This window comes from Megascapheus bottae, chromosome 24 (genome assembly GCF_031878675.1).
Source record: "Megascapheus bottae isolate mThoBot1 chromosome 24, mThoBot2.hap1, whole genome shotgun sequence".
NCBI lineage: Eukaryota > Metazoa > Chordata > Mammalia > Rodentia > Geomyidae > Megascapheus > Megascapheus bottae.
This window is the reverse complement of record NC_143532.1, coordinates 20276708-20304509: the sequence shown is the minus strand read 5'-3', so window position 1 is coordinate 20304509 and position 27802 is coordinate 20276708. Positions and strand designations below refer to the sequence as shown.

The following is a 27802-nucleotide window of genomic DNA, read 5'->3' as shown; positions in this document are numbered from 1 at the left end:
TTATCAATACCTTCATTTTATTTATGATTACAAGAGAATGCATTGAAATTATATTTCAAACTATATCTCTTTCAGTAAGTTTAATAAAGATTGCACATGATGATTAAACACACACACACACACATACACACACACTGGGCCAGGGGAGTTTGGCCTAGTGGTAGAGTGCGTGCCTAGCATGTACAAAGACCTGGGTTCGATTCCTCGGTACCACACACATAGAAAAAAGCTGGAAGTGGTGCTGAGACTCAAGCCTTGAGAAAGTCCAAGAGCAGTGCTCAAGCCCTAAGCCCAGGACTGGCAAAAAAAAAAAAAAAAAAAAAAGACAGGGCCTCAGAATGCAGACTAGCCACCCCACCCAGAAGAGGAAAAGGAGTATACCTTTGCAAGTTAATGTCCAGCATCACTAGCCTAGTGCCACACAAAAGGGCAGGGTCCATGTTGTTTTCTAGATGACAGCCCTGAGATCAGCACTGGAATCACAAGTCCCAGTCTTGTCCCTGATGATCTGTGGTGACAATTGGCAGCTGATGTCTTTGCTTCTGGACAGAACTGGCCCTTATTAAAAATGGCATCTTTATTATAGATTTCTGCAAGTCACTGTCAACAGAACATGTCCCTTGTTTTGTGCCAGTCATTCCTCTGGGAGATTGACTTGCATGATATTGTTATTTTAGACTCTGTTAGAATATACCCTTCTGTGTTATTCTAATATTAGAATGTCAAGTTTTTAATACAGCCTAATTATTAAAGGATCTTACTGAATTCTTGAGTAGCTTTTCTCATGTCGTACAACTTTACCCATAATTAAGCAGCTAGATTTCTCCCCAAGACAGAGTCTTTCTAATGTAGCCCAGTGGCTTAGAATTTGCTACATAGCACAGGGTGCCTCAAGCTCTAAATAATCCCATTTTAGCCTCCTGAGTGTTTGGATTACAGGTGTGTACCACTACTGCTGGATTTTAAACTGGATCTGTCTTCTCAGATTGCTGAGAGTCCCATTTGTGCGCAAAGGCTTCATATAGCTTAGCCTGAGACTCAGGGGGTCCTGGTCCTCCATTGTGCCCCCGGGGAATTCGTTATTCAGTATCTATTCCCTTAACCCAGCTTGCTAGCCTCTCTGGGGATGTGTCTGTTGGCTTACCCCTGAGTCTCCAGTACCTGACAGAATGTCTGGCACAATAGATGATAAAATGAAGTTGCTTATAGAATGTCACCCAAGAAGTCACCAGACTGCAGGAAACTAGAGCTTTTAAGACAGAGGGTAAGAACCTTTTTGTTTCGTAGTTTGCCTATATGTTTCTCACCTGGGATATCCTGTCACCTCCTCTGCCCCAGGGGAGTACCAAAGGACATCAGAGGCCTGTGGCACAAATGGAAAAACTTCTAAGGATTTTTTTTTTGTCCCTGCTAACCAAGTCCCTGTGGGCAAGTCAGTTTGCCTAGTGAAAAACAAGTATTTTTGTGTAGGATACATATAGGGCACTGCTCTGGCTCCGATGGGGGACATTATGGCAGGAACTCTGTTGTCAGATAGGGTCCGTGTGCTAGCTTAGCAAGTCATGAGAGGCTCTATACCCCCTTCATCTGCCTCTCCCAGATCAGACTTCACAACATCAAACTTCATGGTCATAAGATAGCTGCCAGGGACTGAACATTTAGCTCCTTAGGAATGATCCAAGTGGAAAGGATAGTAAGGGATTGGGGAGGGGGGATAAAGCAGGGGGATAAAAAGAAAAAAGGCCTTTTTGTGAGGACCAGGAAGCAGAGTTGTTCTGATATGTGTTTGTTTGTTTTTTACCAGAGGCAGCTCTGCCTCTGTTCACTTCTGTCATACTGTCCTGAACTAGATTTTGGGAGCAGGCAATAGCTAACATACCCTTCAGTTGCCCTTGGTGGATGCTACTTTATATTGTGATTCTCGTGTTCTCAACCCTGGTCCTATCTCACCATAGACCAAAAGTCCCTGAGAGAAGGGGAGCCACCTCATGAGCCAGTAGTGGGGGGGCCTTTGATCAGGCTGGACCCAAATGTGGTATGAGGAGACTCTAACTAACGATACTTTACTTTTTTACTCCTTTCCTTTATCCAGATCAGATTTGGCTCCTGTTAAACACCTTAATGGGTTTATTTCCACTTGAAAATGATTTATTATTCTCTCCAATAACAAATGCATCTAATAAAAACGAAATAAGATAATGTAAAGAAGAAATACCGAAGCACTGAATACAACTACACAAAAGTCATGATACCATATTGTTTTGTCCCTTCAGCCCATATCCCCACTCCCGCCACTACAATCACACGCATAATGTTATGAAAATGGCTGCACAGGATGTATGACACTCATTTACCCTCATGTGCAGACCCATATCCTGCTAGGATCTGTGCTCACATGTAATATCTCACTGTTTACTGTTGGTCTGTGCTCTGTGGTGCCAGGGCTGCTTTGGATCTTTCTAACGACTAGGCATTATTCACAAAAACACAGCTCACATCCCTGACCCTAACCCAGGTAGTCATCATGAGAATCTCCATCCGTGTTCAGACCACTTTAGAACATCATTAAGACAGTATAGAGTCAGGAAATCCGGCTTCTCAACCAGCAAACACTGTTCAGTTACTAAGCAAGTAGTCCCTACTCTAGAGCAGAGTATGACCCCCTCTGAAACTTAGCTCCCTGTCTCTGATGGAGCTTAGTGACCCTTCATCTCTTCCTGGGAGGTGGAAGTCCTTCTAGCACTTCCAGCCTTCACACCCTAATTTACATCCCTCTTTCTTCAGAGGACAGACATGGGGTACCTATCTGTCCAGCTATAATTTCTCTTGCACTCACATCCCAGATATACCAGCAATAATCATAGTTGGTCCTGGGCACTGTTTGGCACATGCATTCATTATTCTGAATCTGACCAGGACTCAGTGGCGATAGCTACTGTTCCCATGCCCATCTTCAAGGAACAAGGGAGGAAAGAGAACCATTGAACAGTCATAAAAATGCCCTTATCACCTAGCTAGTGCCTAACTCCAGCGCCATCTGGAATTTAGACCATGAAGAGATTGTGGTGGAGGACAGAGGCCATCTCATTGTGGAGGGAAGGACATTTAACCAAGCCTGCCAATGGGAACAGAACAATTGTGTGTCCTTGTAGCTTGAGTCTGTATGTACATGGACCTCTAGAAATTGGGGAGAAGACCAAATGTGTTAATGTACTTATCATGGTCCCTATGGGCCTGTGATTCAGAGGAGAATGTGTGTTGGGCCATATGTTAATCCAAGGTCCCTTCCCACTCCCAAGACTGGTTCTGTAACTGTACAAGTCCAGTGCACGTGGGGAGTTGTGTGCTGTGAAGGGGTAGCAGACAGCAAGAAAGCTGAGAGCAGTGGTGTGCTGTGAAGGAGGAGCAGACAGCAAGAAAACCCAAATTTGGGCCTCCCCTAGGGTCCCTAAGGGAGCAAAACAGAGGAATGGAGTGTGGGGAGGACAAGATCCTTCCAGACTGACACTTGCAAAAAGCTGTGCCCAATTCTAGGAGGCGTGGCTGTCACCATCCATCTCTCCCCTTTTCCACTTGACATCTTGTTTCTCAGCAGCATTGCCTGATTTCCTAAGTCCACATGGCAATATGGGTCCAAAGTCCAATTTCAGGGTTGCAGAGTCAGCCCTTGCTGACCAGATTCCTACTGCCTATGCTTCTCTGGCCTATTGGTCTCAAACAGCTCTCAGAGTCCTAAGTTCTGGGATTACCAGTGCGAACTAGCTTCACATATCTTTGATGCCCTGTCTCTATTGGTGTTAAGGAATCTGATGATTGCTACCCCAAAACTTAGATATGCACAAATGCAGGCGCGCGCGCGCGCACACACACACACACACACACACACACACACACACACACACACACACACACACACACACACACACACACACACACACACCCCTCTGCCTCCCTTACTGAGTTCCTTAGAGAATGGGCAGGCCTCGCACATTCCTGTACCCCTGGCTAGGGTAGTATTGTTCTATTTTACCAAGCACTGTCCAGAGCCCAGCACTTAGCAAGAGATTGTGAGAGAGAAAACAGAGACTGAAGAAATGTCACACCAAGAGCTGACAGACTGGTGGTAAAGACAAAGAATAAATTTACTAGTAAATGATCTCCCATTATTGCTACCAAGGCACAGATCATTTAATCATGACTATTAGTCATGAGTGACATAGACCTAAATCATATTAGCTTATACAAAAACGAGGGAGATACTGAGACCTATAGTATTCAAAGTTTAGTGGTAGAGATACCTTCAAGCATGGTGGTACCTAGGAGCTCCCATGTCTCTGGCACTTGATTCTGACATTTAGCAATTCTATCTAGGCTAATGGCTGTCTAAGCCATTGTTTTGAGCCCCACTCTTGGCCCTATCACCCCCAGTTGTCAGACCTGGCCAACCCATGTAACTGAATTCCCCTAGGTTTCACCTCCAACTCCAACCCTGAGATCCCCTTTCTTTGCCTAATCCTGTGGACTGTAGATAGATGCTCTAGCAGAAGTGCTGCTTCTCAAACTGTATGGGTAATCCCAGGAACCTCCTTCTAGGTAATGGCTGATAATCTCATCCAATGAGCTTTTCACTTCAGCTCTAGTATTATGTTTTTTAATCTTCCATTTCTCTCTTACCTACATTCATAGCTTTTTTCCCTTTCTTAGGAAGTGTGTAAAATGGGCCAGGAGCATAGCCTAGTGATAGAGTGCTCGCCTCACATGCACAGAGCCCTGGGTTCAATTCCTCAGTACCACATAGTGGCAGAGCACTAGCCTTGTCCAAGGACAGTGCCCAGGCCCTGAGTTCAAGCCCAACTGCTAAAAAAAAATAAAAAATAAAGAAAATATGTAAAATATTTGTACATCCTTTTTTGTTAATTCTGTCATCTCTGTCACTTATATTAACTAGTTTTTCTCCTACTTATAGGGTATGCTTTCCTGCTCTTATGACTATCCAGGAATTTTTTTTATTGGAAGGTGGTATTATGAATATCATAATTATTAACTCAGGTAGTGAAGTTGCTTGTGAGCCAGCTTGGTTGTTCCCTTCCAGTCTTGCTTTTTTTAGCATTGTCAGGGTTGGCCTCAAGGAGCTTTTAGGGCTAGTTCTCTGTTACTGTGGCACTACTCCTGTTAGATCTCTCCTGAAGCTTCCAGCATCCCCTGTGAACACTCTGACTGAGCAGAACTTGCACATCTCCTAGCCTTGTAGGCGGTGGGGTTGGGGGGAATGATCCTGAAAAGTAGCCATCTAAAAACCCACTGGAGCTCCTTTCTTCACAGGTATAGTTATACCCAACTTGTATTGTCTCCCCTGTCCAGCCAAAACCCCATAGGTGTCCCATGTAGATACTTAGAGCTCTTTCTTTCCAGTTTCCTCTCTATCCCAGCCACCTCAGCTCTCTGAATACTAAACTGTTTCTGTAGCTCAGTGAGCAGTGCTGGTCTGCTGGGGCTTCTCTGCCTGCACTGTTAGTGCCACAGCTCTGCACTGATTATTGTCCAGTGTCTGAAAAGACTTGTTGGTTGTGATTATCCAGATTTCTGAGTTTGTGAAGTGGGAGCTAGTAATTCCCAGTGAGACCTGTCCAGGGTAGTGTACTGTGGCCTGACTGGCTATGGACTCCCTTAAGAGGCTTCTGTATAAAGAGATTTACTAATAATCAAAAATTAACAAGAAGTCATTAGGGTCATTTAGATCTACTTCTTAGAGAAACTCACTCAGAGTAAAGAACCATGAGCCGAGCATCAAGTTCAATTTTGCAACTGGTTTATTAATGCCCATCAACTGATGACTGGCTGAATAAAAAGTGACATACCAAACAAAAATATTGTCAATGATTAAAAGGAACAAGCCACTAAAACATGCTACAACATTTACAGATCTCAAAAGCAATGTGAAAAAAAACAATCACAAACACATATAGGACAAACAAATAGGAACAATGTAGATTGGTAGTTGGTTAGGGCTGGTGTACAGGGTTAGGTACAGAAGTCCATTTGGGGGAAAGAAGGACAATTTTTTTGTAAAATAAAATTGTAGTGCCTTTTAATACACTAAGAACAGCCAGTTGAATGATTTAAGTAGGTAGACTGTATGGTATATTAGTTGTATCAATCAAGCTGTGTTTTAATAGGACTACTGCGGGTACCTGGAGTTTGGCCTAGTGGTAGAGTCTTGCCTAGCATGCATGAAGCCCTGGGTTCAATTCCTCAGTACCACATACACAGAAAAAGCTAGAAGTGGTGCTGTGGCTCAAGAAGTAGAGCGCTGGCCTTGAGAAGGCCCAAGGAAAGTGCCCAGGCCCTGAGTTCAAGCCCCAGGACTTGTCAAAAGATAAATAAACAAACAAACAAATAAATAAAATAAAAAGCTAAAGTTCAGGGGCAGTGCCAGGCCCTGAATTCAAACCCCAGGACTGGCCTCAAAAAAAAAAAAAAAAAAAGAACTACTATTAGTTTTCTTCTGCACTAAAGATAATAAAGGAATGAAAATAAATGGTATTGTGGTGAGCCACACAGGGTGCTCAGCCCATACATTATGGGTGGCATTGAATCTTGTTCACAAGGAACAGTTCGCACAGTTTATTGAAGGACAAATAGTGTTGGATAGTCTTAAAGCTCATTTGTCTTTCTCCATTGCTTAATTATAACAGGATTCTTAAATGTTTCAGCATGATTTCCTCTTTATAATTTCAGTAAGTATTCAGTGGCTCCCATGAAGAATGACATGGCCTCTGATCTATGATGACTCCTCTGTGAGCTTTGTGTCACTGTTGAGATCCAGCTAAACAAGGAGCTTGGTGGTTAATCTCAGCTGAGGCATAAAAGAAGGGAAAGACCTTTTTGCTGATCCTTCTGCTGATTTTTCTATTGTTGATAACAGTGGTTGCTCGTTTAAAGTGAGTTGTCCTACCTTTATTAAGGCACTGTGAGCGGGCTAGGGATGTGGCTTCATAACAGATGCTTACTTCACGTGACTAAGGACCTGGGTTCAATCCTCAGTACCAAAAATAAAAAGCACTACAAGTTTTCAGTGAGAAGTGTAAGCCAGGAAGCAGTGGCTCATGCCTGTAATCCTAACTATACAGGAGACTAAGATCTGAAGATTGACATTGGAATTCAGCCCTGGGAAGAAAAGTCCATGAGACTCTTGTCTCCAATAAACTACTCAGAAAAAGCTGGAAGGAGCACTGTGGCTCAAGTGTTAGGGAGCTAGCCTTGAGCACAAAGAGGCTCAGGGACAGCAATCAGGACCTGAGTTCAAGTCCCAGGACTGGAAGATAGACAGAGAGAAAGAGGGCGGGGGAGGGGGGCAAGAGAGAGGGAGGGAGAGAGAGAGAGGAAATATTACTCACTTGCAAATTTCTTACCAGAATCTTCAGCAATATCTCACCACGTAATATACCTCAGTTTACATTCTAAGCTTTGCTTAAAATACCAAGGACCAACATGGTACTGACATTTTCTTTTTTTTCTTTTTCTTTTTTGCCAGTCCTGGGCCTTGAACTCAGGTCTGAGTACTGTCCTTGGGCTTTCCTCAAGGCTAGCACTCTACCACTTGAGCCACAGCACCACTTCGAGCTTTTTTCTATGTATGTGGTACCAAGAAATTGAACCCGGGTCTTCGTGCTTGCTAGGCAAGCACTCTACCACTAGGCCAAACTCCCAGCCTGGTACTGCCATTTTCATCTTTGCCCATCCTGACCTAAGTGCTTAAGTATTAGTAGCCCCTCATCTCTTTCACTTTGTATAGGGAATCCAAAAAAGACAACACTTATTTCCTTCCAGTATTCTGCTTTTCAGACTATTTTCCAGTAGTTCAGGTACAGTTTTACATTCAGATTTTATGGCATACGGAAGCAGCTCAGTAATCCATCAGTCCTATAGAACCTAACGAAACTATGAGATAGTCTGGACTTCGCATGCCTGGGGCTCCTGTATAGAATGAGAACAAGACACTCATCAGATATGGTGTGTGTGTTTTTTTTCTCTAGGATCATCCATGAAGATGGCTTCTCCGGAGAAGACGTGAAACAATACAAGCCTGTTGTCTACAGCAACACCATCCAGTCTCTGGCAGCCATCGTCCGAGCTATGGACACTTTGGGCGTGGAATATGGTGACAAGGAGAGAAAGGTAGGATTGGAAATGTTCTACATTGAGGCTTTAGCAACATAGTATAAGTATCTGCTCTTGGGCAATTAATATGCTGGTCACCATCTCCCTTTTTCATAGCTTGCCTTGTTGGGGTCTGATTTGGGTAACCATTTGAACTGGCTTTCTCTTGTCCTTTACACCAAGGGACTTGCCTCCCGCCTCTCCCCCTGGTAAGTGTAAGGCCCTCCTTCTGGCAGGAAGTTGGTATCCTCGAACCAGGACAGCTTTTCGGTTGAGTTTCCAGATGTCTAATAAGTGGTTAATAGAACAAGTGTATAAAAGCCTCCTATTTGCAGGGTTCACATCCACTGTAGGATTGAAGATTAGTAAAAGGGCATAGAGGCAAGAGGGAGAAAAGAAAAAATTCTCCAAGAGTTTTTCCTAGAGGAGCACCTTGGCTCCTGTTGTACAAAATGGAGGATCTAAGTTTTCTACAGACCTGGAACCTAGAGAAGGAAACAGCTAGAGGCTTCTGAGTGCTGGGCCTATTTTGGAGCCTTAATAATTGTGTATGATCCTGACTTTACTAAAAGTTTATCCCCTCGTGATCGATGTGGTGGTGATGAAAATAAATAAATAAATAAAAGTTTATCCCCCTCACAGGTGAAAACAAAACTAGCCTTGTTAGAGCTGGTCCATTATCTGTAACAAACAGCTTCAGATATATAGTCTGAGATTTTTATGTGCAAAATCCTAATTCCTATCCCAGTTTAGGCATTGGCTCCTCTGGTTCCTGGGAAATTTGGTGACTGAGAATGTGCTCACAGACAGCCTTGTGTGGGGAGCTGTGCAACTCCGCAGAGGCAGGTCAGGAAGCTGGTTGTGTGGTAGAAACACTTCTCCCCTAGGAAATCAACTTTGGTTTTGTTCATAGAACCAGAGCCTGTGGAAAGGAAAAGGGGATACAAGGTTGTGGGAGGTGAGGAATACCGATTATTGTTCTTCCATCTTGTTTCTGTTAAGTACACACAGTGAACTTCCATGTGCCAGTAGTTGAGCTGGGGTGGGGATACAGGAGTGAGCACAGCAGCATTGGTGCCTGAGAAAACCAGACTCCAATGGTGGGAATGAGCCCAGGCAAGCTCAGGCCTTACCCATCTCATACTGATAGTAGCTATACTTGTTGCCAACCACTGAGCACCACGCCCAGAATATAGTAGGCCTTTTAAAAAAACATTCCTTGACTGGAATTTGCCCTCCTAGTACTCAGAGAAAACAGGAAAGCCCTAGAATTTCATCACTAAATAATCAAGTTGGTGTTGATTGTACGGTTCTCTGTGTGTGTGTGTGTGTGTGTGTGTGTGTGTGTGTGTGTGTGTGTGTAGCACTGTGCACACACAGGGCATGTAGACTGTGGCCTTTGAGAAGCTGGTCAGCATGTGAATATGGGGCTCACAGACTGCATGAGCAGAGCCTTTCCATTGCATGATCAGAGACAGCTTCTCAGGGGAAGAGGCAGGAACGCTCTTTTGAAGGCTTAGTGAAGTTTGGCAGGTACAGGTGTTAGTGAAGAAAGGCACTTGGGCAAACCAGCCCCAAATAACATATTTGATAGGCCCCAGAAAATATGGGTTTCACCCTTCTGGCAGGAAGAAGCCACTGATAGATTTTCAGCTTCGAGGGATGAAAGTAAGATTTTACTCCATTCGTCTGGTGGCATGGGCAGAGTAGACTATTTGAGAAGAGGTCAAAAGTGGGGAAGCAGGTTCAGAAGCTGCAAAATAGACCATTGTGAGGAGTATGGGCCTATGTTAGGAGTTGGAGAGGAAAGACACAGAGGGAACTGTGCTGACAAATTAATGAGACTGGTGATTTGTGGCTAGTAGGCAGAAGGATAAGGACCAAGAAACTGAGGCACTAGCATTGCCTCAGGAGGAATAGGTTATAAAGCTGAAAGAATAGTGAAGACGCCTGAGGAAGAGTCACAAGGCAGTGAATTTGCCTTCAAACCTAGGACTGTAGCCCCTTTTCTTTCTTTTTTTTTGTAGCCCCTTTTCTACCTCAGCTGGCAAGGCTTGCCCTGTCTTGCTCTCTCTCCTCCTTTTCCCACCATCCCTTGCATTCAGCTTTTTCCCTCCTCCTCCTCTCCAACTATAAGGGACCATCTCTCTACCTCTCTTATTTCTTCCTTACTTTTGATGTCTCTTGGCTCTCTTTTTTCTCCTTGGGCCTCTGTCTTTGCCATCCCTCCTTCTCTCCCTCTTTCTGGCTCTCTCAGGTCATGAGCTCAGATACTGGGGAAAAGGACAAGAGTGACTGGATAATTACTGGGTTCAAAGGTTTACTTTGGCCAATTGGAAGGGGAGAAAGAAAACTCTTCCAGTGATACCATGTGAATAAATTCAAACACACACACAATTAGATATAAAATTCATGTGGGTATATATATCTTCACATATCTAAAACTATCAACTAACACATTAATAATACTAACTAGTGTTGGGCCTCAGGGAAAAAAAGGCAACTCAAATATGGTATTTTTTTTCATGCTAAGTACATTGAACTGAAGCACAGTGGAAAAGCCCCAGAATCAAAATGTCCTGATTTTCTTCTGCTCTCCTGGTTTCCTGTCCCTCACTCCCAGGTGATCACAGAAACCAGAATACTTCTTCCCTAAAGCAGGTTATATAAAATAGAAATGTTGCCTATAAGTAGTATTTTAATGTAAAAGCTAGCCATAAAGAATTCTCTCTATCTTGTCTAACAGTAAGTAGATAACAAGACTCTCATTTTGGAAGCAAAAAAAAAAAAATCATAATAGATAGGCCTTGCTGGCAAAAGGTGGCAAGCATCACATCCTCACAGAGGAGTCTGCAGACAAGGAAATGGGGTAGCCCAAAATTTCTCACTCCATATGTGGCTTCTGCAGCCACTCCAGGAGAACACACAGACAAGAGAAGAGGGGCTTGGGAGTAAAACTAGTCTTCACCTGTCCCACTCCCTGCAGACTCTGATGGGAATTAAGTAGGAATGCAGAGCAGGTGAGCCCTATCCAAAGGATGAATTCTCAAACTGATCGCAGAGGTGGGTTCTACATTCTCCTCTAGTTCTTGTCTTCACTTCTCTGCATAGGTTCAAAAACCTAAGAGTATTATCCTAAGGGGCATAAGAAATAGCTTGGCAACAGGTGAATTCTGGTAGTACAATGCTTATGTCAAGAGTAGCTGGGCAAGAGTGTCCTCAAGATGAGGCCCAGGCAAGCAAAGTCAAATGCTGCCCAAGATGCAAGCCTAACATCGTCACCTCACACTCTCCGGAATGCTGGGGCTGGCTGGTCAGTGCAGGGGCTCTGGCCACCCCTGGCCTCTGTCTGGACTTTCTGCCTTCACTGCCGAGCCACAGAGTAGACTGGGGTATTCACGGCTGGGCCACCATCAATCTCTACATGTTCACTGCCAACAGAAAGGAATATGGAATTTTAACAAGAGAGAAAAATAAAAGGAATCATTAATGAAAGGCTCCAAAGACAATAAATGAAAAACACAGGCAGTGATGCCTTGCACTTATTCTCTCCATCTTCCCCACATCCCCACCTCATCTCTCTGTCTCTTAGCTTTCACTCTCCCCCACCACCTCCAGAAGCCCTAATTGCTCTACAGTGATGGTAGAAGAAAAAAATGTTTACAATTACGCAGATAAACCCTAGTAAGCCCCACTGACAGCCCTTCCCTTGAGTGTCTTGACATCCTGTCCTACCCCCATGGCTACCTGGCTGTCCCACGGGAAGACTTGAGAACCTTATTTGAGACAGAGAACATTGTAAGCATATCCTTTGGGTTCACAGTTGTTTTAAGCTGGCAAATTAACTGCCACAAGACTCACTGCCTTCGAGGACATAGAGAACAGCTAGGAGATGCCTACCTGGCCAGTGCCATATTTTGGAGCACCTGAAAGAGAGAAATGAAATCCCCCAAAACAAAATTGTGACATATTTTAAATGCATGCTTAGCCAAAACAAGTAATACTTTGAATCCAATGAAATGGAAATATTGCTCACTAAAAAGTAATTCCAGGATTTATGAAATTACTTCACAATGTGATGCTGCCATGAGGTCCTCTAATGGGACACTGGTTAGAGCTTGTGGTCATATGATTACCTTTCATCCCAGATAATATTATTTAGTCTAGACTCCATATTGAACCCAGAACTCCCGTCTTGGCCTCCAGGGAAGAGCCTGGAAGACCAACACAGTAGATTTTAACTCACTGAGAGTTCCAGGGACTAAGAAAGTTTGAGGTCTGATGAGACAGTGGCACTATGGGGGTGAGGCTCTGAGTCACAGGCTGGTAGAGGATAGCCAAAGTGAACCTAGCTCAGAGCCCTCCCCCCTCCCCGCTGTGTTGAAAGGGATTACAGTACCTCACATGCAGAGTGGGGGTGTATTCATCATATTTTTAGTACTATCATGTAACTCTCATGGTAATGACTTTTAAAACAAAGCATAATTTTGACTCATGTTTGGAGGTCCTAGTCTTAAGATTTATTTGGTGATTTTATAGCTCTGGGCTTCTGGTGAGTGTGTCATGTTAATGGTTGGGGATAGTAGCAGAACAATCCTATTAATATCATGAACCAAGGGGCAAAACAGGAAGAGGAAAGGGCAGGAGCCCCCTATCCCCTGTAAGGGTATACCCTAATGACATAAGGACCTCCCACAAGGCCCCACCTTATAACAGCACTGTCTTATGGATAGAGCCTTTAGCATATGAAGCCAGCAGCAATCTGACACTCCTCTCCCAGACTCTTCTGGGTAGTTTCTGACACTCATGGTTACCAGCATTAGAAGAGACAACCAAACTGGCTTAATAAAACAAGACAAAAGCAGTCAGTTGGGGGAAATCATTGATAACTCATTGGTAAAGGACTTGTCTAACATACACAAAGCCTTGGGTTTTAACATCAGCACTGAAAACACAAAACAATTATAACAAAAATAAATAAAAGTTAACTTGCCCAATGATTAAGAAGTCCATATCCAGGAGATCCTTTCATTTAGTCTCATCCTATATGACCTTATGTACCTAGGTTTTGCGCTATGTAATCCTCTGCTAGGAGAGTCCTAGATGTGTACTAATTATTACAAATGAGGGAAACCATGGAGCCTATGTCCTTTGGGTCTAGCTTACTTCACTTGTGATTTTTTCCAAGTCTTTCCATTTCCTTACAAATGAGATGATGTCATTCTTTCTGATGGCTGCATAGAATTCCATTGTGTACAAATACCACATCTTGTTGATCCACTCATCTACTGAGGGGCATCTGGGTTGATTCCATATCTTAGCTATGGTAAATAGTGCTGTAATGAACATCGTTGTGCTAGTGGCTTTGTTGCCCTTTGGTTAATCTCATATTGTCACTGAATATGACTTTGTTACCTGGTGTATTATCTATATATTTATTTGTTTATTTGAAATAGGAAAGGGAAGGGGGAAAAACAAGATGAGTGAGGGGAGGGAAATGGGGACAAAAACATAAGAAGGGTTGTCAATGTGTAAGAAGTAATACACCTACTATCTGGTGAATATGATTGTAACCACTCTATACATTACCCAGACAATAAAAAATAAAAAAAAGAAGTCCAAAGGTGCAGTTGTAGGTGGGGTATGATCTATCAGTTCAGGCGAAGTTCCTGGCTTGGAACCATCTTTCTATCATATCCTACTGTGTAGTCCTTACCTCAAACCCCACAGGATCTGCCTCGGCCCCCATTCAACATACTGGATAGATCTTAAGTCATCATTCCCAACCTGATGTACGCCTTGGGACATCCCAGAGCACCAGGTACACCTGTGGGTACAACTGCCCTGTACCATCCAAGTCCTAAGAACCTTTATTCTTGTTGGCCCCAATCAAATCATAGGACAACTCCAGAATCAATTACTGTGACTAAGAAGATGTGGTGCTTTCATTGATTAAGTGATGGGTTCCTGGGATAAGAGTGAATATCGCATAGGAAAATAGGAAAATCATGAAAAAGGAAACCGAACCAGAAGAAATAGATGCTGGGCAGGCCACCACAAGACATATCCCAACTTCTCCTGGACTCGGGCCCTGCCAGATGTACTGCCCTGGTGTGGAATGAACTCACATTTGTATTTGTGGAAGACCAGACAGTGATTAAATCATCATTAAGATTCAGCAGGGCTGCCCTAGACTCTAGGGACTGTGGATAATCTTGAAGAGCAAAGCAGCTGGTAAAGATTCCCAAGCAAGGTGAGAGCAGTTTCAGGCCTCTGAGGCTACTGATGAAGACACTAACGGATGAATGTAAGCCCAACAGGTACCCATCAAGTGAAATCCTTGTTCTGTAAAGGCAGGCTGGCTCTCAGCCTTTGTGGATGGAGCCTAAGAGGGTGATAATGCTGGGCCAAGGGAGAGAGAATCCTGGGCTTTGGACAGTAAGTCTGAAGTAAAATGACATGATGCAGCCAGGTCCACTGGAGAAATTTCCAGCTCCCCTGCCCACCAGGTCAATCCACATGGACTGCTGCTGGTCACTGGCTCTTGGTCCACTTTTGGCCCACACCATGTAGAATCTATACTCCTTGGCCTGACACAAAAGGTGTCCTACAGCCCAGTCCACTCTTGTAAACCACAACTTCCTTTATCCTTTCTTCCCTGGTAGCTAAAAGGGATAGCTGGAGCAGCCTAAGATAGCAAACAGATCCTGAATATGACAGAACAAAATAGAGGGCCCTTCTGCACTGTCACAGTGGGCTGTCCTGGCAAGTGAAAAGAGCATTTCTACCTTAGTTAAATGGCTGCTACCTGGGAGACTTTTGATAGATTTCCATACCAAATGATGCCAAATGTGCCAGTATTGTTTTCATTTTAGAGATGAAGAAACCAAGTAAAGTAGTTAAGGAACTTGGCCAAGGTTACAAAGCCAAAACATGAAAGCAGGCTTTTACTCTAAGGCCTGACTTCAAAGCTTGTACACTTTGTGCCACCACACATGTCAAGCATATACTCTGTGCTTCTTCATGAGCAGATGCATAATCCATGAGCTTCTCACCAGACTTCTTGCTACAGAGTAGAGTGCTTGGATATGGTCCCGGGAGGGAGGTGTCTGGGAGTCAGGGACATCATCGTCAGGTCTATAGACTGAAAACAGTAACAGAGCTCCTAGGAGGCGCCCTGGCCTGCTGGACTGTGCCCAAAGAGCCAACACAGGCTTGGGGAGCTGCCCTTCTCTTCGGCTTGTAGTCACCAGGGGAACCAGCTGGTCTTGGCACCAGGCAGGGAGCAGCACTGCTATGGGAAGTGCAGCGGGAAGGGGGAAGGAAGGAAGAAGTGGCAGGGCCCCTACAGAGTTGGAAGAGCTGGACTAAATTCAACCACGAGCTATTTCAGGACTGTGCCCTGGGGACCTCAGGCCAGAGATATTGGGGGAGGCGAGTTGGGCTGTGCAAATGATCCTAATCCTCATCTCCTTGAGAAGCCATCGGCTGCTTCTAGGCTGCATTGGGAGGAAGGAAAGAGAACTGGGCCTGCTAGCACTTGTGATGGATGGTGTGAGCTGGCTATCTGGGCCAGCTATCTGGACAGTGGAGCTTGTTGCATTTCAAGAGCAGCATCCACAGTTATCTAATCATCATAAAATTATAATGATATCTCTTAAGGAAGATGAGAGTACAGATCTTTGGATGTGCAATATGGAGGTGATTTCCCCCAAGGATTGCTCAATGCAGGGAGGCTGAAGACAGTCTCAACTGTATTGGTTATGGTTATGTCGCTTCCCAACAGATACCTACAGAGTTTAGCTTTGTGACAGGCAAATGTGCCTCCAGGGGTTCACAATCCATCAGGGCAATATGGCACAGGAGTTCCATATTGACAGACAATGAGTGAGGCCAGTTACCTCCCGGCTTCCTTCCTTGTTGTCACATTTACTATCCCTCATCTATTCTCACAGCCACTGTGAGCCTCTCCAATGGCAAGCTATGACCTGGCTCTGTCTGAGCTAGGAAAAAAGCCAAATTCCTTCCTTGACTAGAGGCTCTTCTCACATGGCTGGCCCTGCCTCTTCCTCCTGCCTCATCTCTCACCCCTGTCACCCTCAGTCAAGTAGGCTCCAGTGACACTAGAATTCATTCAGGCTCTCATATCTAGCTGGGACTCCCTACCTCAGAGCTTTTGCACGTAGTCTTCCACCTGTCTGAAATACTCTTACTTTTCCTTTTGTTTGAGTTATTAATCTCCCCTGCTTTTTGTCACACCTGTCCTTAGCTGAGACCAGGCCAGACCTGCTCCAGATGAGCAGCATACCCGCTCTTCCTCCTCACTGTGGTGTGCCATGCTTACCATGCTGCCAGTGCACATCAGGGGCACAGCACGTATTTCTGTGAACATGAATGAATGAGTGAATAAACAAGCCAGTGCTGTCAGGAGATGAGACACTTTCAGCTGGAGGGGATGGGGAGTGGTATTCACAGAGCTAGAGGTAGTTCTCCTAAAAATAACAATGCAGCTGCCATTTCAGAAACCTCTCCTCTGTGCCAGGCACTGGGCTTAAGTCCCTTCCTCTCACTGGGACCTCCAGTGGTCAGCCCTTCCCACTGAGACAGCATCATCTCCAGTGTATCACTCTCTACTTTTCCATGTCCTTCTCTCTACTTCTAGGGCCTATCTCCCATATCTTCCTTTCCACTCCTGGATCTGTGACTCTGCCAGCATTCTGGAGCCAGGATTCTTCCAACTCAAGGCCCCTGACATGTTGAAGTGGAATTTTTCTCATCAAACCAGTCTGGGAACAGGGACTGCATCCACTCATGGGGACCACAGCACATGTTTTCTGTGGGGAATAGGAGCCATACTCCTGATTTTCAGTAACCATATCAGCCTGCCTCCCTATGCCATATCCCCAGACCCAAAGGCATCATTACCCAACCTCTGCTGACTGCTTCCCTTGTATCCACTTTTCACTCCACGGCATAGAGGCCCTGGTGGGACAAGTCAGCCTTTAGCTAAGAATGGGCCGGTGGTCTGGGCGCATGCCATGCCACCTTTCCTGACACTCCATTTTCCTGATAGCTGCATGCCCCACACTGTTTAACACTCTTTTTTTGCTACTTTTCTCTTGCTCCTAAGAGTGCACCATATTTTTTGGTTGATCAGTTGGTTCTATTATGATTCTCATCCTATACTTCACAGTTCAAGGACATAGCACTGCTAAGTGGTAGAATGGGTCAAACTTGGAAGCTGGGCTGCAGAGAGTATGCTTTCACCCATGAGGATGAGGACTAGCCTCTCATCCTTCTATGGCCTTCCCACCAGGGCCATCATGGGAGCTAGTCTTAGACCAAGCAATGAGGTGTGATGTGGTCAATAACCAGCATGCACTGAGAAACAGGGAAAGGACCGCCCCTAGCCAGTGTTACAGTGACAGACAACAGCTGTGTCCCACTGGCTTAAGATGCCCACAGACCCACAAAGCTTTCATCTGCTCCTGAGACCTTGCTGGCCACAGGGCAAAAGAGTAGGAGTGTGCTCTAATGTCCTTAGGCTCCATGTCTAAAAGCTGCTGAACTGTGTGGGAAAAGATCAAGGCCTCACCTCCACAGGTAGGCTGCCTTCTTCTGGAGAAGAATAGGGGGAATGGGAACATATACAGTCCTTGTCTTGAGCTCTCAGCCCTGGCAGTAAGAGCATGATAAAGGGCCAGTGCCCCCTCAGTGTGGTTTTCCAGCACATGTTCACAGAGCAGAAGTACAAGCAGCTTAGGGACCCAAGGAATTCAGCAGGGAGCTGCTGGTGTCTCTGTCCGGTGGTAGTTTGTTTTGACCTAGAGGATGCCAGCCTTGAGCCCAGAAAGCAGCAGCAGAACACTGATCCTTCACAAAAAAGCCAGGCCCAGCTCTGTCCCAAGCTGTCTATGAAACAGCAAGCAAGTCATTTACCCAGCAGGCACTCATTTTTTTCCTTTCATCCATTACATCTGAGGAACCAGATCTAAGATCTCCCCTCCCCCAACCCACCCCCATTTCAGTTCTATAAATTCTAAAAAGTTCTATAAATTCTTCTGACAGAACTTAATTGCTAAATTAAGGTGATTGCCAAGTACAGAGCTCTTCCTTTGTATGGAAAAGAGAAAGAAAACCCAGAGTTCCAAAGGCAGGACACGTGTGTGTTAAGTTCAAGATTAACTCCCCCCCCAGGAGGCAGTAGATACTCTGATGCACTGGAGAGGGAGCCCCTCTGGAGCCCCCAGTGTGTGGCCTAGGGACTGAAGTCCCTAACAGAGGTCTGGTTCCTGCCTGTCGGAATGCTGCTGTGGACAGTATTGGGAAGTTCTAAATTTACTCTTTTCCTCAGTGGCATTTGTCTTTAAAATAAACTGACAATAGACAAAAAAACAAGGGGAAAAGAATATGGCAGACTTACTACATGTTTGAAACATAGTAGTATGAAACTCTTAAGACATGTGGAAGGCTGGTCCTTGTAGGAAGCTTTGAGGGAGGGATGTGGGTTTCCTGGGGTGGGGATGGTACAGGCTATGTCCACAGGAAGCACAGGGTTTTCCTGTGATGCCAAGTTTCCTGGGCAACGTGCCTATGGCCAGGGTCCCACCCCCAGTCTCTCCTTCCTGTAGAAGATCCCTCCCCAGTCGGATAGGGATGCCAGATAGAAATGCCATGTCTGTATCTACTTTTGGCATACTAAGGTAGATCAATGTAATTTTTTTTACAAAATGACAGCATGTTCAAGCTATTCTTGTAATTGTGAAGTCTTTAGTTTCTTCCCATAACCAATTTGAAGTGCACCAAAGAAGTATATTTGGGATGGCCTGCATAGGCCATCATGCTATCAAGCTGAAGCCCCAAATCAGGCAGGAAAACACTGTCAAGTAGAACCACCATTGCCTTTGTGTCAAGGGTAGCCATGTCTTGAGGGTGAAGGAGAGAATGAAAGGCCATTGAAGCTGTCAGTTGCAGTCTGATTGTTCCAAGGGCACTCTGGTGGTGGGGAGCAGAGGGTGGATTTTCAAGAGCTCTTTGCTTGGCAAGAGTGACCTGGTAGAAAGTGCAGAACAGGCTCAGGAGGCAGGAAGGCCCTTGGGCTGCTGGGTAAGGGCATTGTCACAAACAGTTTGCACATTCTATTGATTGGCTCACACCCCAAACCCTCAGGCACACAGACAAGTGTCCTATGGTACCATCAGGATGTGGGGAGCTTAGAACCGAGGAAATGCTGCTACCAAATATCTCTGTCCTGGTCAGACCCCCAAGTAATTGCAGGAGTTTCTCCCAACACCTCTCCAACCTCCCCACTGCCCTGGCAACCCTCTCCCAATCTGTGCTCCACACAGAAGCCAAAGGAGCTGGTTAAATTTGTACCCAGCCTCCTGCTGAAAAGCAGCTCTCAGCACAGCATCCCCTCCTGTCAGAAGACTCTACCCATCTCTTGCAGCTCCTCCCAGGCACTGCCACAGCTTGAGTCTCAGTGCTTTTGCCTGATCATCTTCCTCTCCACCACCCATCCCTGCCCCCAAGCCCAGATCTGCTGCACTCACAGCCTCTGGAAGCCTTTCTTGGCTCCTTGCCTCTTAGGACCTGTATTGTGCCAGTTAGAATCAATCGCAGCACATAGCTCAGAGTGGGCAAGTTGTCCGTGGACAGTCATTGCTCACAGTGTGCTCAGTTGCCTTGGCCAGGATGCCCATTACACCTTCCAAAGCTGAGAAATCCCTCCTTCTGCCCTTGCAGTTCAGTCCAGGAAGCAGCTACTGATGGTTTCTGCCCTTCCCTGCCCATAGTTCTGGCCTCCAAAACTAAGCATCCCTCTGTGATTGCTGCAGTGTCTCTGACATCCAGCCTGGCCCAATCCTCCCCAGCCTGGACCTGAGAAGAGTCAAGACAATAAAGGACTCCATCTGTCTGATCTGCTACCATATGTGGACATTTGCCCATCACATAGCTCTGCAGGCAGCCCACATGAGCAGGAACTCTTCATTTCCTACATCCAAGCCCTGGTCTTGGCACAAGTGAAAATCCCTTTTACTTTCATCAGCACAGTCCATTATAACAATGTGGGCAGGAGGTAGGGGCACAGAGTTTCATGCAGCCAGGAGCCAGCTCTTCTTGTGGGCAGTGGCTTCACCAACACTCAGTTCAGGGTCTTCTGTACCCCTGACCCAGATGAGCAAACAGGGAAAGAAAGACACAAGGTTTTAAAGGATAGGAGTGTTTAGAAGGACTGCATTCAGTCTTGTGGTACACTTAAACTGCAGAAAAGTCTGGCCATGTCTTCAGGAAGAAAGGGCAAAATGCTTTTGTTGACACCCCACCTCTGATTTCGTGTTCAGATATAAGTTCCATCCAGGTGACTGCCAACCTCTGGAAGTACCCTTTCCAGTGTTGTATGAGGCCATTTTCTTGGTGCCTGTGACAGCTGCCCATTCCTTACTTAAAGCTGGCTGAATTTCAGTGTCTGAGCAGTTAGAGGACCGCTCCTCAGCAATGTGACAGAGCACAGCTGAAGATCCCTCTGTTAGCGACTGCTGTGTCTGAGCTCCCCCAGCTCTGTACAAGAAGGCTGCTCTTCTAGACTCACATAGTCACTGGATCTCTGCCCATAGGTGGGGAGCCAGACAGCTCCAGGGACTCCTGTATGTTGTTAGCAGTCCTCTGGAATAGCAGGTATACTTCGGTGAAGTACAAGATTAAATGACAGCTGGATAAACCTTTTTCTTCCACTTTTATTGTTGGATATGTGTTATGATGTGTATTTGAAAATAAATCAATGTATCAAATCCATAATTTCACATACACTTAAGATGAGTCTCGCTGGGTGTAGTGTGGAAAAAAAAGGTAGGAGAGAGGCTGATTTCAGAACTATACAGATATGTGAAGTTAAAAATGATGTATGAATGACAAGCTCGGAGCTATTGCAAGGAATGAAAAGACTCTGGTTCCAGACTTGTGGAACTCTGGCTCTCCCAGTACTTGAGTGTTTGCTAGCTATGAGATGTCTGTACCTATTTTCTTCTCTGTAGCACATACATCACTGTACTGCATGCAAAGTATAGGATAGTTGGTAGGTCATGTGCTCTACAATACCTGGCACAGATTACCTGCTCAGTGCATGTGACATACTAGCTTTAGTAGAAAACACTCTGTTGTGTCATACAACCATGCCAGCAGTCCCACGGTCCTTTGTCAACAAGCAAACATGAAGTTCCTTGCCTAGTTGCTAGCAGAGCTGTGTTCTGACCCCAGGAGTGCTCAACTCCTACTAATTTAGGAGGTCCACTCTACACAGGCTCCATCCCACTCGGAGCCTCATACTTCTCAGGCGTGGCAGGGGTGTAAGTGCTTTATGTGGAATAATTCTTTTTTTTGTAAGAAATGTGGAATAATTCATGCAGAACTTGAGGGCTACTTTCTTTGTTCCAACCATGGCAGAAAGAAGCCTTCGCTTGGATTCTTTTTCCTTAGCTAGATAATTCAATCTAGGTGTCACCGAGCTTTTATTCCTCTTTTTTTTTTGTTTGTTTGTTTCTTTGAGGGTTTTTTTTTGTTTTGTTTTGTTTTCCAGTCCTGGGGCTAGATTCAGGGCCTGGGGATTGTCCTTGGACTTTTTCAAGGCTAGCACTCTACCACTTGAGCCTTACCACCACTTCGGGCTTTTTTTCTCAGTATGTAGTACCGAGGAATCGAACCCAGGGCTTCGGGAGCACTCTACCACTAGGTCATACCCTGGGCCCTTTATTCTCCTTTTATTAGATTATTTGTCTTATTAATGAATTTTAGAAATTTCTTTTACTCCCATATCAGGTTCATGCCAGGTTTATGTATTGGGGACATTTTCTTTCAGTCTGTGGCTTGTCTTTTGAGTTAATGTTTTAAAACAGATCAATTAATGAATGTTGATTGTGAATCCTCAGGCTTCCCCTTTTCAATCACATTTCCCTTTGAAGTGCTAGAACCTTTTACCAATTATTCCCTTTTGCCTGTAAGATGTCTTCCTCTGCAGACAAAGAAGGGTCTGGCATATAAGACAACTTACGGACTCTGGAGTCCATCCTGAAGCTAAATTCCACCCATATGGCTCAAAAGTGGACAAGTCCTTCACCCCTAATCTCTGAGCCCTGTTCATTTGCAGGGGGTTTGTTTCGGTTTTTGGTTTTGGTGGGGCTTTTGGGGGGAGGCGGGGGTGAGAGATATTACCTGTTCTGAGGCTTGAACTCAGAATCTGGGTGGTATTCTGAAACTTGTTTTGCTCAAGGCTGGCATTCTAACACTTGGGCCATAGCTCCACTTAGAGCTTTTTGGTGGTTGATTGGAGAAAAGAATCTCATAGCCTTTCCTGCCTGGGCTAGCTTTGGATGAGGATCCTCAGATCCCAGCCCCCGTTAGCTAGTATTACAGTTGTAAGCTATCAGCATCTGGCTGAACCTTGTTTTCCTAGGCCAAGAAAATAGCCCTACTGCCTGGGCTTTGGAAAATGAATTGCTATGATGATTGTGAAGCTTGCCTCAGGGGCTCACTGCCTAGCCAGGCACATCAAAACTGAGCTGTGACTATTACCACTCTGTTGTTTAGGCCATCCATACCTCAGCCTATGTAAAGCCCAAATCCAGTATACAGTGCAGACTCTTCCACCTTCTTCTCTACATAGGAAACATCAGCTTTCTCCCAAGCAGAAACCTTGGATGCCTCCTCTCCCTTCTACAACCCACTTCCTGTTCTAGAGATGCTCTTGAATCTGCCACTTCTTCCCTTGCCTGGGCCACTGTCAGGCAGCCTTGCCTCTGCGTAATACTCTGGAAGAGCTCCTTATACCAGCTCCGTATGCCTCTGCTTTCCTCATCTTCCTTTCTGCTTGCCACTGCTACTGTTGCCAAGGGCTGCCCTTCTGAATCTGAATCCAAGATGCACAGGGTTCCTGTGGTGGGTGTCTGGGGGAGACCACTTTGTAAGGGTAAGGCTAGGCCATCACTGACTTGGCCTCTAGTTATAAATAACAGGCTCTATTCTTAGCCAGCTAGCAGTTCCTTCTCTTCCCTTACCTCCCAGAGCTTCCATCAGGACTTTGGCTGTCCTTTCTGGAGACAGGCCATTCCTTGGCCTTTGGCAGTACCCATTCCTTTGATACGTGATCAGAAAATTCAATTATAAAACCAATTACTGATTTCCTGAGCTTTACAAAGGAGACATGAAAGTTTGATTATGGTTGAATTCCTCTTTGGCTGATTGCCGGCCAAGGCCAAATGGGCTTGTGGGAGATTTTTCTCATTTATTCTTTGTTTTGTTGTTATTCTGTGGCAGAACCCCTTGGATGTGAGGGAAGGCACACTGGTTTTGTGTTATGAGGTTTTTTTTGTAACTCCCCCCCTTACTTGGTGAATGGCTCTCCCCCTGTTGTGATGCATGAGATGTAAATCCCCCAAAGACCGGTTGCCACAGTGACAGGCTCTGGAATTGAGCTCAGCTAAACAAAGTCCTTCAGCTTTGAACGGAAAAGCATTTGTTTCCCATACTCAATCTGCCTGGCTGCCTGCGGGAACAGGGGTACAGAGTGGTTCACTGGTCTCTGAATATCAGCAGTGAATGTGGCTGAGTTCATACTGCTTTGAGCCCTTATGCATTCTTCACACAGATGCTAAGGCCATGGATCCTGGCTCCTAAGGGCACCTCTACCCAGGTGGTCACTTCTCCTCAGAACCTGCAAGGCTAGCCTTCAACCAACGACACCCTGCTGGGCCCCATAGCTAAGTGCAGCCACAGTTCTCCAGCCACCCTCTATCTCTAGCTAAAGTATCTTGCTGCTCAGATGTGTTTGGGAGATGGAACAAACCTGTGATCATGAATCTAGAGTTTTAGGCTCCAGACTTAAACTCCTGGGTTCCACATCAGGTCTGACCATTTACCCCTGTTATAGCAAATTAAAAAAATGATAATGGTGAAGGATAGTGAATTGAGGTTAATTAAATGGCATAGGCAGTCATCACAGAAAGATAGCACTTCACACCTTCAACTATCTTCAGTGGACAGACATGAGCTTTAGGTCTAAATAGACAAAGAATTAGGACATTGAGCAAAAAGTATACATAGATTAACAGTTCCAGTCCCAGGTATGACCTTGTTGGTCATTATCTCATTTCTGGTTCTCAGAGGGTTCCAGAGGAGTTGTTACCACTTGTCATCACTTGAGGGGAGCAGTCTGGTTCCCCTGAGATGAGAACTTCTGCTCCATGATGCAGCCTCATCATTATAGGTAATTGCCCTCATTTGGGAGGGAGGGGTCTATCCTGTAAGACTCTTCTGATCCCTAGAGGTATTTCCAGTCCCTTGTCATAAAGATGTTACTGATAAATCCTATCTTCCCTTCATTTGGCAATGACTTCAAAGTAAATGACTTAGAACGAGGATAGTCATAAAAATGGAGACAGGGATGGCAAGATTTTCTTCCGCTTTTAGTTATTCATGGACCCAAGTAAGGAGTCAGCCCTAGTCAGCCCATGTGGTTTAAATACCTGTTACATTGGGAACCTGCAAGAACTGCAGGTCAGAGTCTGAGCTGGTTTCTAGCAATCAGTTCTCCAGAAGTGGTAGCTGTCCTAGATTGCATCCTACAAGGTGCACATTATCTCTGTCATACCTAAATCTCCCTAATTAGAGTCTTTGTGTTTTAAAGATCTGTAGGATTCTTGTTAAAGTCCTGGTGCCTGTGGAAGGAGAAGCATCTCCCACTGCAGTTTGGTTATCTTCTGAGGACTCAGGCCTCCAAGCCTAGCCCATGAGTTCTTTGTACCCAGGAAGAGATTGAAAGCCAGGCCCAAATGTGACCTATTATACTAGAAAACATTCTCAGCTCTAATATCTGTGTGGCATTCCACACATCACAAAGGACTTGCCCTCTGCTCTGTCCAGCATTTGTACTGCCTCACAAACCAGCAACACCTTGACCTCCGGTTCAGAAAAGAAGCCGTGGCTCAGAGAGGTCATCCGTTCCCTAGCTGATGAGTGCAGGTTCTGGATGTGGACCTGACATTCTAAATCTAAGCCCTCAAAGGCTCCAGCTACAACACTGCCTTGGATACAACGCAGATCACCTGCTTAGTTTCATTGGCTTGTTTGCGTATATGTTTGTATATTTTTACAAGGTAGGAAGTTTTATATAAGGTTTGAATTTGGGTGGATTTTTTTCTTTTTTCTTTTAAATGAAATTGTAAATCTTCCTGGTGGAATTGTAATTAGAAAATGCTGTGTCAGTCAGCAGGGCAGAATTGAAAAATAAGCAGGCAGTGCTGGATGGAGGGCTTTTCTCCTCCTTAGAAATCCCAGTTTTTGATACCCAGGAAAGAGAGTTGGAAAGAGGGGAAACTATGTGGCCAGGCTGGGCCAGGAATGGTATATTCCCTTTATTTCTCTAGAATTAGACAACACCAACAAAATGGTTGACTGTATAAGAAGCTTTATAATGTATGCAGAACCCATGAAGGTGAAATGGGGAGAAAACAGAGAAAAACGGATCAAGGTAGAGCCAGGCTGATGACAAGAAGGAGACTAGGAAAATCACATGGGGGACATCCCTGCAGAGACCCCAACATCTCTACCACCTGAGCCGTGCCTTCAGTTCAACATTTTTCTGGTTAATTGAAGATAGACTCTCCCAGTTTTTATACCCTTGCTGGCTTCAAATCTCAGTCCTTAGATCTCAATCTCCTAAGTAGCTAGAATTACTAGTGTAAGGCACCAGCACCTAGATTGGGTTTCAACTCAAAAAAAAAAAAAAGAAGGGGCCGGGAGTTTGGCCTAGTGGTAGAGTGCTTGCCTAGCATGCACGAAGACCCCGGTTCGATTCCTCGGTACCACATACGTAGCAAAAAGCCAGAAATGGTGCTGTGGCTCAAGTGGTAGAGCCCTAGCCTTGAGAAAATCCAGGGACAGTGCTCAAGCCCTGAGCCCAAGCCCAGGACTGGAAAAAAAAAAAAGAAAAAAGAAAAAGTGAGTTCAGTAAATGGGACACATTTAAGCATAGGAGTATCACTCAGATTGGGCAAAAGTTACAAAGATGGGGCAGAAAAGGACTGAAGGTTCAGGAAACCTGTTTGAGCTAGATAATATGATGAGGTAACTGGCTCAGAAAGATTGAGTGACAGCCGGGTTTGGTGGCTTACGCTTGTAATCTTAGCTACTCAGGGGCTGAGATCTGAGGATCACAATTCAAAGCCAGCCTGGGCATTAAAGACTGTGAGACTCTTAGCCCCAATTAACCACTAGAAAGTGGGAAGTAGGGTTGTGGCTCCAGGGTAGGGTGGTATCCTTGAGCTGAAGAGCTCAGGGACAGCGCACAGGCCCAGAGTTCAAGCCCCATGACTGACAAGGAAGGAAGGAAGGAAGGAAGGAAGGAAGGAAGGAAGGAAGGAAGGAAGGAAGGAAGGAAGGAAGGAAAGAAGGAAGAAGGAAGACTGAGTGACTTCCTCACAGTCACATAGCTAATTGTTGCCAGAGCCAGTGCCTGCCTCCACAGGCAGAGCCCAAGCCTACAGCCCAGGTATACCTTCTCAGTGTTACTCTCCAGGTGAAGCCCCCAACCCTGGTATCAAGTTAGCTGTGGCTAATTTGTGCTTTTTGTGGCTGTCTATTGCAGAAGGAAAGCTTTTCTTGCTCCCTACGGAAGCACTCATGGAGGTAAACCCCTTTGGGGCTGTAATGCCCAGGGGCCTGCTTTCACTGATCTGCTATGCAGAATTGTCTCAAATAAAAGTCCTTTCAGAAGAGCCTGGTGTGATGCTACATGTGACTGTCAGAGCTGTGACTGCCAAGGATACATTGGTCTGCCTGCCTGGGCTCCCATCTCCACCCAAAGGGTCTTCACTTCTCTGTCCTTTCTCTGTGTCACTCTAACCCTTCCTTCTTTCCTTTTTTTCTGGCTCTGAATCACTTTTTCCAATAAGATGTTGACTCAATATATCAAATAACTGAATGGTTCTGAGAGCTAAAGCCTCAGAGCTGGAAGCACACTTAGTCTGTGCAGGCCAAGGTTTTGGAACATTATTAAATGTGCATGGGTTGCTCACAGAGGAGCCACTTCCACAAAATGGAGGCTGGGGAAATGGCAACTTCAGTGGGCTAGAAACCGTGATACAAGCATCTTGGCCAGGTTTATGAGCCCCCTGGGAGAAATCAGCACAGTTTACCTGGGAGCCTGAAGGGTAGCATTGACTCAAATGATTAGACCCGAGTTTGTGGCTTAGAGTCTATTTAGATGCTTGCATTTTATAAATGGTTAGAGCAAGCAGTCCTAACCTGGAATTATAGAGCCACAAGCTCAGGAGCGAAAGGTGGGTGTGCATGCATGTGCTCAAACATAGCTGCATGTGTAGTTCCTACGTATATTTGTGTATATGCGTGTGTGACTGTGCCTTCTCTCCTTAGAGAGATCCATGTTTTCATCACATCCCAAAGGGGCCTCTGTAATTCCAAAGGGGTTAAGACCTACTATGTCTGGGCATGTAAGCTGCCAGCTGAGGGCTCCAAGGAAAGTAATTCTCGGGTAACCCAAAGCACCAAATAATGCTCATGCCATACAAAGCTTTAATTAAAGGGTGTCTACTCTTAAGTCTAGAGGGTACCCAACTGACTCGTGGCCACC

General features: G+C 45.3%; 1 protein-coding gene across 2 annotated transcripts in view; it reads left to right on the top strand.

Annotated features, from left to right (window-relative positions):
- Gnao1 (G protein subunit alpha o1) overlaps positions 1 to 27802 on the top strand; it is a 147371-nt gene that overhangs the window by 71761 nt on the left and 47808 nt on the right. For both annotated transcript variants that reach the window (XM_090357622.1, XM_090357623.1), the window contains exon 3: positions 8037 to 8178. In XM_090357622.1, coding sequence (XP_090213748.1) covers positions 8037 to 8178 — 142 coding nt within the window. The remainder of the gene's footprint in view (positions 1 to 8036; positions 8179 to 27802) is intronic.